The sequence below is a fragment of the Propithecus coquereli genome, unplaced genomic scaffold (assembly GCF_000956105.1).
Source record: "Propithecus coquereli isolate 6110/MARCELLA unplaced genomic scaffold, Pcoq_1.0 Scaffold44, whole genome shotgun sequence".
Taxonomy (NCBI): Eukaryota; Metazoa; Chordata; class Mammalia; order Primates; family Indriidae; genus Propithecus; species Propithecus coquereli.
In genome coordinates this window covers 11,226,727-11,239,346 of record NW_012150174.1, presented here as the reverse complement: position 1 = coordinate 11,239,346, position 12,620 = coordinate 11,226,727, and the positions used below count along the sequence as shown (strand labels likewise).

At 43.3% G+C, this 12,620-nt stretch overlaps 1 protein-coding gene across 3 annotated transcripts in view; it reads right to left on the bottom strand.

The window, feature by feature from the left end:
• Positions 1 to 2,856, bottom strand: part of RIC3 (RIC3 acetylcholine receptor chaperone) — a 64,772-nt gene extending 61,916 nt beyond the window's left edge. For 2 of the 3 annotated variants that reach the window (XM_012654356.1, XM_012654358.1), the window contains exon 1: positions 2,729 to 2,852. In XM_012654356.1, the coding sequence (XP_012509810.1) occupies positions 2,729 to 2,852 (124 nt within the window). Of the gene's footprint in view, positions 1 to 2,728 lie in introns of all 3 variants that reach the window. The other variant, XM_012654357.1, reaches the window with a different exon arrangement.
• Between the last annotated feature and the right edge of the window lie 9,764 nt (positions 2,857 to 12,620).

Sequence of the window (12,620 nt, the reverse complement as noted above, 5' to 3'; positions counted from 1 at the left end):
ATAAAAAGGAATGAAGTACTGATAAAAGTTACAAAGTGAAAACATTACGCTAGGTGAAAGAAGCATATAGATAACATATTCCATTCATACGAAATGTCCATAACAGCCAGATCTATACAGACATAAAGTAGATTAGTGGTTGCCTAGGCCTGGAGGGTAGGCTGGGGGATTTGGAGGGTGATGGCTAAAAGGTTTCTTTTGGGGATGATAAAATGTTCTAAAACTGATTGTGGTGATGGTTGCACAACTCTGTGAAAATATTAAATACCACTGAACTGTACACTTTAAGTGGGTGATTTATGTGGCATGTAAATTAGACCTCAAGAAAGCTGTTACTAGAAAGGAAAAAAAAAAAAAAGATCTGTCTCCTCTATGAGATCTTTCTTAAATCTAAAAAAAAATAACCTGGCCATTGCGTATATGTGTCTCCACTGTTCCCTGTGTAGACTCGAATACCTGCAAGTATTCACTGACACTCTTGAATTTATCTGTTGACATGTCTGTTTTTCTCTACTAAACCGTGGGCTCCTCAAGGCAGGGATTTGGCTCATATTTTTCGGGAATATGTAGTGTCTGTACACTGTGTATACATTACACGATAGGATACATCATAAATATTTGTTAAAAGACTATCTTAAAGGCTACCATGTGTAAAGGGGACTGTACTTGTTTCGCACACGCCAATCAGCAAAAATGGAAGCTGTAATGACATAAACTTTAAGAATTTTCAAATAAACAGGGTTTTTCCTTTCTTCAAAGCAGGGATTTTTGGGTTTTGTGAATTATCTGAATTGATACTCAAATTTGGGACATGTGTATAAACAATATGTGCATTTTTCTGGACAGAAATACATAGTTTTCATCAGATTCTCAAAGGGGTATGTAATCCCAAAATGCTTAGGATTCATTGCTTTAAAAACGTCAGCATACCAGGGAAGGGACACTGACGATAGCTGGCAAATTTCAGTTACTGGAATCTACCATTCAAGGTATGTTTGTGCCTAGACTATACTACTTAGGTAACTTGTAATACAAAAAAGAGAATTCATAATCTTAAATTTACTCATTTAAAAGTATTTATTGACTGGCTATTACATGCCAGGTGCTAAAGAAATAGTGGTAAGCAAGACAAAGTCTCTGCCCTTGTAGAGCTTACATTCTAGAAGGTGGAGACAAAAACCAAACAGGTAAACCAAATTTCGTATCATAAAGTGATTTCTGCAAGGAAGAAAATACAGCAACATAATGGAATAGGAAATGATGGGAGTAGAAGTTATTTCAGATAGGGTCATCAGGGAAAGTCTCTCTGTGGAGGTCACATTTGAGCAGAAACTTAAAAGATGAGAAGGAAGGTGAGGGAAGAGCATTTTAGGAATAAAGAAAACTGAAAGTGCAAAGATTCTAAGATGAGAACACTGACCAGCATTTAAGTTCTCAAGAAAAAGAGCCATGTCTAATCTCCACTCTATACTTCTTACAACACTCAGAAGAGTGTCCCCGCTCACATTCAACAGTACTTGCTCAAGATAATCCACCATAATTATCTTGAATTCAGCTCAGTAAAAAAAAACTGTTTTAGAAGAATCTTCACTTTTCAGGATCATCAAGAATTTACTCTTCTTCAAGGCAGACAATATCATTACACAAAATAAGTAAAACCTTTTGGATTTTGCAACAAGACAGAAAGAAAGGAAAAAAAAGACCAAATAAACAAAGATGTTTTAGAAGTCTCTTCCCAGTGGATAAAGATTATCAAGCAATTCTGTAAACAGAATTATGTGTTCAATCTGCCCTCCACCCCTAGAGCTGCGTGCTTTGCATTTATAGTATTTATATCTATGATTCCCAAGAGAATGGAACTACAGTCAATGTGCACAAATTAGAGTTCAAAAGGAGCTGTCCAGCAATCAACAGGTTGAACATTAGTGGAAGTGTCTGCAGTCTATAAAACCATGTCACAAGAAATTTACAAAGATAATTTACAGGAGAAAGTTAGCAGAACTTCATGACCTATGGAGAATTGTTCTGGTTCCTTTTCCCAGCGTTAAGTACCATACTTTTACACTCATTCTGTAAAAGTCCCCGAATGCAGCCAAGAGGATGGATTTTTAAACACCACATACGTCATGCCAATAACAAAGGATCAACAGACAAATATTGTTTAAGTAAGGGGAACGTAATAATTTGTTCATCTCCACCTCGGTAACTGAAACTTGGGTTATTGAAATCTTCAAGTTATATTAAAAGAGCCTGAAGCAGTGAGCGCCCAACACCAAGTATACAGCCAATTAAGCTTAACAATAACCCCTTCCAGCTGACTTCAGTTGGTACAAAAGCACGACAGAAAGCACACAGAAACCCCAAAGAGGAAAGCCCAGCTGGGAACCCTGCTGACTCAAAGCACCTGAACAGATGGTAACAAGATGAGTTAGGCCAGCAAGAGGAAGAGGGAAGGGACTACGAACAAAAGGGTGTGTGCGAGGCCGCCTAGAGCGGGATGCACGTAGGCACACATTCCTGGCCAGTCCTGCAGCCGAACCGGCTGGGCCGCTGCCCGCTGATGCCAACGGAATCGTGGGGCTTGCCCCGCCCAAAACGCGGTCTCCTCGGTTCTCTCTAGCCGGTTTAACGGATATCTCGGGGCGGCGGGGGCCTGGGACTCCCAAAGTCACCCCTCCCTCGAACAGCGTTTTGCCGGGCGGCTCAGGAGTAGCCGGCCCGCTCTTACCTTCAGGTGCCGGCGGCGGCTCCTGCCCCTTTCCGCGAGACAGAAAGGCCTTGGGCAGCAGGAGCGACACAGCTAGCACGAGCCCCGAGGCCAGGGCCACTCTCTGCACCGTGGAGTACGCCATGGTCGCTCACAGGTGCAGGTGCAGATTCCCGCAGGAACCGGAACCGGAACCGCAACGCGGGCTGTAGCTCCCGAGCGAACCGCAGGCGGCGCGGACGGCGTCGCGCGAGGGACAAGGCGCGCGAGGCGCCTGCGTCTCCACTTCCGCGGTCCGGAGCCGACCTGCTCTTCCCGCGTGGTTCCCCGTCGTTGTAAACGGACCCGCGCCATCCCATTTATACTAACCAAAAACTCCTCCTCCTCCTCCCTCACCATCTGTCGCCCAGCCCTGAGCATTCTACCGCCTGCACGTTCTGCAGTCAGCGCCCTTCCATCCGCACTTCACACACTGCGCTGCACCCACCCTTAGAGCACGCACGCCTCGATGCCTCCTCACTGCCGTGAACTCAGTGTTCCAGCTTCCACTCGGGCCCCTCACATTCATTCTCCGTCTGCAGCCAAAGGAAATAATGCTAAAATGCAGGATTTATTCTCTCGCTAAAACTTTTCAATAATGCCCCATTATCTTAAGAACAAGAGTCAAACTTTTTCTATGACCTTAAGGCCTTGCATGGTTTGGTCTTACTAATGCTCCTTCCAAGCTAGATGGTTTGCTATTTCCCCAGCATACTCCTTGTTTTCAGAGGACTGTTGCTTGTCCTGTTCCCTCTGCCTGGAAAATCCCTGATGCCATCTCCACCTGTCAAAAACAACTCTGAAGAACAGCTCAAAAACACCACCCTCATGAAGCTTTTTCAGTTAGTCTCACTTCCTCTACAATTCCACCGTTCTTTGTTGCTGTCCATATTCAATCGTGCAACAAAGATTTTTTAGTTTTTACTATGTATCAAACCCTGAACTTGGCAGTACAGAGTCTGACGAATAAGATGGGTTCCCTCATGGGGCAGATAGTTGTCTAAACGAGAAAATACAGAAGTGTTCTGGACCCTCGAGCAGTCAGCTGAACTGGAAGGAGGAAGAGTGGAAAAGCTCCTTAGAGAAGGTGAAATTTAAGTTAGTTTTTGAACAATGAATAACTCCCTAGGCAGACAGGTGGGAAGGATTAGAAGGGTATTCCCCAAAAAGGGCGCAAAGAAAGCAAAGGCATGAAAGCTTGAAGCTTCCTGGTGTGTTCAGAAAACTATCAGTAATTCATTTTGGCTAGGCCATAGAGTTGATGACAGGACACAAAGTGATGAGACTGCAAATATAAGCAGGAGCTAGATTGTGAAAAGCTTAGATAGAACTTCAGTTAAACATGGCAGTTGTCTGTAATCCTAGCTCTCTGGGAGGCCGAGGCGGGCGGATTGTTTGAGCTCAGGAGTTAGAGACCAGCCTGAGCAAGAGCGAGACCCCGTCTCTACCAAAAATAGAAAGAAATTAATTGGATAGCTAAAAATATATAGAAAAAATTAGCCGGGCTCCCAGCTACTCGGGAGGCTGAGGCAGTAGGATTGCTTGAGCCCAGGAGTTTGAGGTTGCTGTGAGCTAAGCTGACGCCATGGCACTCTAGCCCGGGCAACAAAGTGAGACTCTGTCTCAAAAAAAAAAAAAAAAAAAAAATGGCAATTGTGACACATGCATTTATCTTTGCTTTCCCCAGACACTTCCCAAAAATGAAAATAAAGAGATAAAGTATATAAACTATAAGACTAAAGAGAATGGTGGAAAAGATGACAGTAGATGAGCAATGTCAAAAATTGTGTAAGATGCACTGCAACACTGTCCAATAGAAATACGATGCTAGCCATATCTGTAATTTAAAATTTTCTAGTAGCCACATTTTGAAAGTAAAAATAGGTAAAATTAATTTTAGTAATATTTTTATTTAAGCTAATATATCTAAAATATCATTTCAAAATGTGTAGCACTAGTCAGTCACATTTCAACAGCTCAGTAGTGTGGCAAGTTGGCTACCATATAGGATAGTGCAGGTGTACAGCATAAAAAGTTAAGCGCTGGCAGAGGGAAAGCTTATAAGAAGCAAATTAATTTGCCCCTGGGAACCTATAAAGTCTTAGGAATTGGAGGCACTGGGTTTCTTTAAAGACAGGGGTATGGAATGGGGCTGACTAAAGAAGGATTGGTTGAAAGTCGGGTTAAGAAGCAGTTGGTAGCTCCTAAATCTCTTTCCTCAATTCACGTGGTTGCCCCTGTTGGCTTCACTCAAGCATCATTATCATTGATGTCATCAACATCAACATATTGAGCACTTACTATGTTCCAGGCATCTTACATATCATAACTCAATTGATTCTCCCAACAACTTCATGATGTAAGCCATATTATTATATACCCATTTTACAGATGAGAAAACCAATACACAGAAAGCTTAAGTAACTTACCAACAATTATACAGTATAAGTTGGAGACTCTGATTTGAACCCAGGCATGCTTACTGTAGAACTTGCCCTCTTAGTTACCAGTTTAACTCTCTGGAGATGTTAAATCAGAGGGCTCTGGACTCCCGGGCAACAGGTGAGCTTAGGGAGGAGGTCACTAATGGGATGTGGCCTCTAAGAGGTGCAGAGGAGTCTGGAATGACCCCTAAAATTGTGACTTGGGTGACTGGGATAGACATTTATTCTACATAATAAGATTTTGAGAACAGAAGAATCAGATTTGTGAGAAAGGTGATGAGTACAGATTTTGACTGGTTGAATTTGAAGTTGCATTAAGTATCCATATAGAGATATCCAGTTGGATATAGGAGTCTGAAGTTCAGAAGAGATGTTTGGGCTAGAAACAATATGGAAGTCATCAGCCCATCAATAGTAAATGAAGTCTGGGAGAAGATTGGCAAGAGTCTTTCCATTGTGGAAAACCTAGCTTACAACATTAAGTTGAAGTTTCCATGTATGAGGATAGACATGGGGTGGAAAATGAAGATAATGATCCAAGTGTTAAAATCATGAATGAATAAGGAGTCACTGGAAGGTTGGAAGGTGACAGGAACAGAGGATGTAATGAGCAGCCAAATGACATGCTCTTCTATGAAGCTGTGGTTTTTAAAGGAAGAAGGGGAAGAAGCATTATGGAATCAGCCAAGGGGAACAAGTTGGACATTTATTCTATTGCCAGGGTTTAAGCTGTGGGAAGAAAAATAGTTCTTACTTAGAGAGAACTGCAAGGGAAACAGAGCCCAAGGAAATAGCCCAGTTTTCATTAGAACGAAAAAGTTAAGAGAAACTTCAAAGAAGTAGAAGATATAGGATTTTTTCTGATGTTGGACCTTTAGTCCATAGGCACAGTATGTGGTAGGTTTGAGAAGTCAAAGAGGGGTAGAAGGTGGAGTCAGAGTAAAACGTGTACTGAGCAGTGTGGGCAAGGAGCCTGGGGCAGCTTAGCGGTGGGATCTGGAAAGGCTGGTGGCTCTCGTGGTTGGGGACATTGTGGAGTCAGGAATGTACTGTAATTCAAGACCTCTTGAAAAACTTATGTCTTACCCCTGAAGTAAGGGTTTCGTTTTTCCAATAAAATACTAGTGGAGCACTGAGATTAGAAGTCTGATGGCTAGAGGCTAAAGAAGGAGCAAATGACAAGAAAGTAAAGATGGCAAGTACAGCTCACTCTTTATGGAGCTTGCATGAAACGAAAAGATTAAAGGCCCAGTGATAACTTGAGGGTGTCTGAGTGTTGAGGGAAGGTTGTTCTTTTCTAAGGGAAGAGACAAGCATGTTTATACATTTAGGGGGAAAACATCACAAAGGAAGAAATGGAAAATATAGGAGCAAAGGGGAACCAATGTTGGAGCAAAGCCCAGATTCTGGAGCAGATACAGGGGCCAGACATTGGGAACCCAGCAGTAGGGATCAGCTTAGCGGAAAGAAGATGGGAGTGAGTTCAGGCACGTATAAAAGGAGCTGTTCAGCAACAGCAAACCAAGGCGGTTCATTTCTCATTGCCTCAGTCTTCTTGGTGAAGGATATGTTCAGGCTGTTATCTGAGAAAGGGTGCGGTGGGAGAAGACTTTCTGAGTGTGGTGAAAGTTTGGGAATGGATAACGAGGTATTCAGAAATCACTCCAGCTTGGCAAAGGGGCTCCCTTTGGAGCTAAAAGACAGCCAGGGATTGATTGCCTGTTCTGTCCCTGCAGACTAACACCATCTTTCAACCAGCACATTCTGGGCTGGACCTGGCATCCCCAAAGCATCCCTTGAGACTGGCAGTCTCCAAGAGACCCATTCTAGAAGGCTGAAGGTGGGCAAGGGAGGGGAGACTGAGAGCTCTACAGGGATTGGTTACCTCAATTATTTTATTATTAGACCAAAGGGAAAACTGAGGTCTACAAAGGGGAATAGATCTTTTGTGAATCACCCTGATCATTTGTGGCTGCACCAGGACCGAAACACAGTTTCTCCAACTCTGAGACCAGGAGAATTCTCCACCATCTCACATTGTTTCCACTGTGCCTGCCAGTTCTTTTGGCCAGCAAAGAGGAAATAGTCTTCAAAAGTAACAGCTAGACCCTTTGTTTGCTGAGTTTAAGGAATCTGTTACTTCCTCGTATCCTTTTCCTATCTGACAGCCTGTGGTACTGTGCCCCAGAATGTTTATCATCGTGAATTGGAAGACTTGGTCTGTGAAATCAACCCTATGCTAAAAATTTCTTTAACAGGGCGCTTGTTGAATTCTTATGGGGGGAAGGGAAGTTGAGGGAAATATAATTCCAGGGCATTTACTTATAAATAATTATGGAATAAACTTCTCTTGAGATTAAATTGGCAGCTGTTTCTTTATTTCCTAATTATGAGCCCTCCCCAGAAGACAGATGCATGAGGAACTAAAGAAAGAAGTGGGAGGACAGAGGAGAAATCATGCAAGGTATTTGGAGGAGGAAGAATTTCAAAATGGGAAATAAAAATAAGATAAGAGAGAGGCAGAAGAGGGGTGGGGAGAAAAGAGAGGAAAAAGGAAGAAGACCAAGAAGGAACAAAATAGACATAAAACAGTAACCATCTCATAAACTTCCTGCCCACAGGCTCCCAAGTTCCATCCTGCACCCTTCCGGCCAGGCTGGAGTCTGAGCTCTGCACCCTCCTGTGCTCAAAAGCCTTCAGTGAGTCCTTTTAGCTGCTATATTTAGTCCCAGCTCATCGGCCTCTCTTTCAAGAACCTGTATTGAAATATACACACACACACACATATACATATATATAGAATATGAATTCATCCTCTTGCCCCAAATCATCCCTTCCTCTCTGGGCCAGCATGAGCTCTGTTTATTCCTCTCTCAGGATGCTCATTTACCCAGTTTCTTTCTCTCTTCCCCTTTCACAGCCAATCTTCCCTAAAATATAACACCCAAACATATATGACCTCTTGCAGGAAGCTCTCCCAGACACCAACCCATGGTGACTCTGCTGTGGATACCGTTTCTTGTGGGTTTTTGGGCCTTTTCGCCTAACTGGGAATCCCAGGATAGGGTACTGCTCTCATGGCATGGCTGAGCACAGAACTTGTTCACAGTGGGTATTTATTAAGGTATGAGGCTGTTGGTTTCACAAAGACACACTGATTCTGCCATTGCTTCAAGCAACTGGACATCTCTCCAAGAATCAATAATAAGTTTCCTCGAAGAGTGACTTTGAAGAGTTTTATTTCAAAAAGCCACTGACTTTGCCCACTAAAGGTGACTCCATCTTATCCACCAGATATCCCATAAGTGACTGTGATGTTTAATTTTATGTGTCAAATTGGCTAGGTCATGGTGCCCAGAAATATGGTCATACATTATTCTGGATGTTTCTTGAGGGTGTTTTTGGATGAGATGAACATTTATTTATTTATTTATTTATTTTTTTTGAGACAGAGTCTCACTGTGTTGCCTGGGCTAGAGTGCCGTGGCATCATCCTAGCTCACAGCAACCTCAAACTCCTGGGCTCAAGCGATCCTACTGCCTCAGCCTCCCCAGTAGCATGCCCAGCTAATTTTTTCTATATATTTTTAGTTGTCCGATTAATTTCTTTCTATTTTTAGTAGAGATGGGGTCTCACTCTTGCTCAGCCTGGTCTCAAACTCCTGAGCTCAAACAATCCACCCGCCTCGGCCTCCCAAAGTGCTAGGATTACAGGCGTGAGCCACCATGCCCAGCCGAGATGAACATTTAAATCAATGGAATTTGAGTAAAGCAGATTGCCCTCCATAACGTGGGTGGGCCTCATCTAATCAGTTTACAGCCTGAATAGAAAAAAGGCCAATCTCCTTTAGCAAGAGGGAATTCTGCAGCATACTGAACTTTAGATTTGAACAGCAGCATTGGCTTTTCCTGGTCTTCAGTCTGTTGGTCCACCTTGCAGAGTTTGGACTTGCCAATCTCTAAACCCATATGAGCCAATTCCTTCAACTAAACCTTTCTCTCCCTCCCTCTCTCTCTCTCTCTCTCTCTCTCTCTCTCTCTCTCTCTCTCTCTCTCTCCACACACACACACACACACACACACACACATCCTATTGGTACTGTTTATATGGAAAACCCTAACTAATACAGTGACCTTGGCTATTTTCAAAAATTAATTCCCCCTGTGACAGTGTTTTCCATCTCAGAGGAGATTCCAAGGATGTACCTTGGGCTCTGAAGACAATTTTAAAGAAGAATCCATTGTGGAAAATCACAGATCTTACTATAGGCAGGAAATCAAGGTGATTAGCAGGGAAATGAGACCCAAGTGCCCAGAATACCGAGCAGAAGGGAGCAAGGCCTGTAACTCTGAAGTCTGGAATGAAGGAGCTAGAGAAGGAAGAGGGGAGATGAGATTGCATGCACAGAAGAAGGTATATTGGATGTGGGCTTTGAAAGATGGGTAGAATTTTGATCAAGATGGGGGAATATGACAAATACCTGCTGATTGTGGATGTCCAAAATCTTTCGAATACACTTTCTTCATTTGATGTCATCCACAATGAGAATCTCATGTTCTCGGTATAGAGACAAACTATATCTCCTGGCTTCTCTTGCCACTAGGCAGATACAGAACTGTTTCCCCAATCAGACATACCCGTGCCCAACTTTGATGTGCAAGTCATCTATGAGAGTAACCAGCAGTGCCTGGCTTGTCTATTTTGATGGGTTAGGTGACAGCAGAGGTGGGATATTCCTGTGGTTGGTGGTGGCCACAACGCAGCTCCCTGGCAGGCAAAACAGAGACCGTGCAGGTCTGGGATTAGTGGCAGTGGAGCTTCCTAATGAGGCCAGCTCTGTGGTGTGGTTCTGGGAGTTATTCCAACCTCTGGAGCCCCAGTTTTCTCATCTGTGAAATGGAAACTGTGCTGCCTCCCTCCCACTGAGCTAGCAAATGTGATGGAGCCTGGAAGGCAATCGTGTGTGAGACAGAAACAGCAGTAGCAGCTGGAGCACAAAGGCAGGTCTGAAGGAAGAAAATTGGAATCAGAAAAGGGAAAACAGTTTCAGAGGAAAACCTTTCAGAAGGAAGCCTCTAGAAGGTCCATATTCCTTATCTCAAAGCTCTACCCAACTGGAGGTGGGTGGGCAAAGGTTAGGGGTGTGAGGACAGAGGCCTCCTGTGGTAAATGGCCAAGGTGAGAATGTCCTTACTTTTTCCTACCAACTCTCCTGACTGGCCCCTGCCCTTGGAGGACACAGAGCTGAGAGAAGTCACAGTCGGATACCTTGGGCCTTTCTGCCTTGAATAAGGAGAAATAGTCTTTGGCGCCAATTAATTAAGCAAACTGATAGAAATTCCCTGCTTAAGTCACACTTTGCATATCCATAATCTCTGCACTACATTTTCTGTATACTTTACCCCTGGGTAAAAATTGGTGAGCATTTAAATGCTTCCTCACATAATCTTGCTAAAGCACACTCTTGCCTATAAATATTCATGCCACTGCCAAAACATTTGCAAGCTTTCCCCAAAGGTGAAATGTGTGTAATGTACTTTGTCTTCTGGGTATAAATATTACCCAATACATTTTGGTTAATATGAATACACTAATTATTCCTGTAACCCTTTTAAAAAGGGTCATCTTCATGATGTGAATTTTTTAAAAATGTAATTACAGTAATTGGATACTTAATCTAATTAAAATTTGCTTTATCTTTAATGGGAATTTTTCTAAAGAGGCAGAATGACAATTGGCTTTTTGATAATGACGGTTTTCTTTCTGCAGGGGATCACAGTTGGTGAAAACTGGAAAACCAGGCAGGTTTGTGTCTGCCAGCGCCCTGGTTGCTGGGCAGAAAAAGGCCAGTCTTTCTCCTTCTTATGATTCAGTACTTAAGTGGTGAATATAGGTTTTAGTTTCTGAAACAGGTGGAGGAAAAGACCAGGGGAACTTTTTCTGTTCCAACAGATGACACTGCTTCTCTTCCCAGGAAACAGCCCTTTGTTCCCAGGACCTGTGATTGGTCCACGGAGGGCATGTGACATAAGCCTGGGAGATCAGGTCCCTGCTGGGCTTGTTGAACTGGAGGTGGAGCTGCTGCTTTGCTGGCCATAGTGCTGGAAGGAGTTGTAGTGGATGTCGTAGGTGCCCCACCCATATCCCTTTGGTCCACCTTTGAGGTCACCTGGGGACAGTTCCTTTACACAAGTTGAGGTCCTATATATCTCTCTGCGTGAGGCCATTCTCTGGCCTGGGGAGCACGCTAGGCCTCCTGGAGAGTTCTCACCCCCCGAGCAACTGTCAGTGAAGGAGGAGAGTGGCAGGTAAATATTTCTGCTTGCTTGCCCTTCAGGGGGACAATTCTGAGGGGTGCTCCACATATTCTTTTTGAGGCGTCCCAGTAGGATTGAGATATAGTTGCTCCACCTGTAACCCACTCATCAACACACGCTTTTTGGGCTTCATCCCTTCTTTGTCTCATTTCCCCACTCCCTCATCATGCTTCTTGGGCTCACCTTCCAGATAAAGCAGTGCACTCAAACTTTTGCCTTGGAATCAGCTTTGGGGGAAGCCCAAACTGAGACAGATACAGAGTTGGGGTTTCCAGGAAACTATTTTTTCTACCATGTGGAGTAGGCCTGTCTGAAAGAGAGAGGAAAGCTAGCAGAAAACAAGCAGATATGAGGTAGACAGTGAGCTTGGTGGTGCTGAGTTCTGGTTCTGTCCCCAAGACTCTCCTTGCTCCTTGCTCATCAGTTAATTTTCTGAGCTTCCCTGAACCTGAATCCTTCCCAACTGTGTGAGCCAATACTTTCCTCCCATTTTTTTTGTATGTGTTAAGCTTGCTTGAATCAAATTTCTATTTCTTGCAACTATGCACACAAAGCGCAGGGCCTTCTTTAGATTAAATACTACTACTGCTAGTGCATATTATTATGATTTAATGTCTAATTTCCTTCCAGAAGGGATTAGGGATCAAGGACCTAGAGCCTAGAAAAGAGTCACAAAAGAAGACAGTTTATTCTGCCTAATTCCTCCCTTTTGCCTTTTTCACAACTTGATTTGGTTGACGTCTACCTTCTCTCTCACTTGGAGATATTTATGTAATAACTATAGCTTTACTATCTTCTTACTCATCACTAACAACAGGCAATTAAATATTTTTCTGTTTTGCTTAAGAGTCACATGGTTTTGCTACAATTTTCTTACCTAGATCTGAGAGACAAACTGCTCAGCATGAATGACCCAGTCGGGTTCAAGTATGGCAGCTCTGCCTGGCTTCAGGCCTCATTAGGACTGTCATGGTCCTCAGGCATCTTTGCCTTCATGGGTCCCCTCTCCATTAATATTTTATGACTACATTGGTATAAAGCCAAATATGTTAATATTATATATTAAGACATGTTCTTCAACCCAAGAATTCATTTGTTCCTTCTGACTTTAA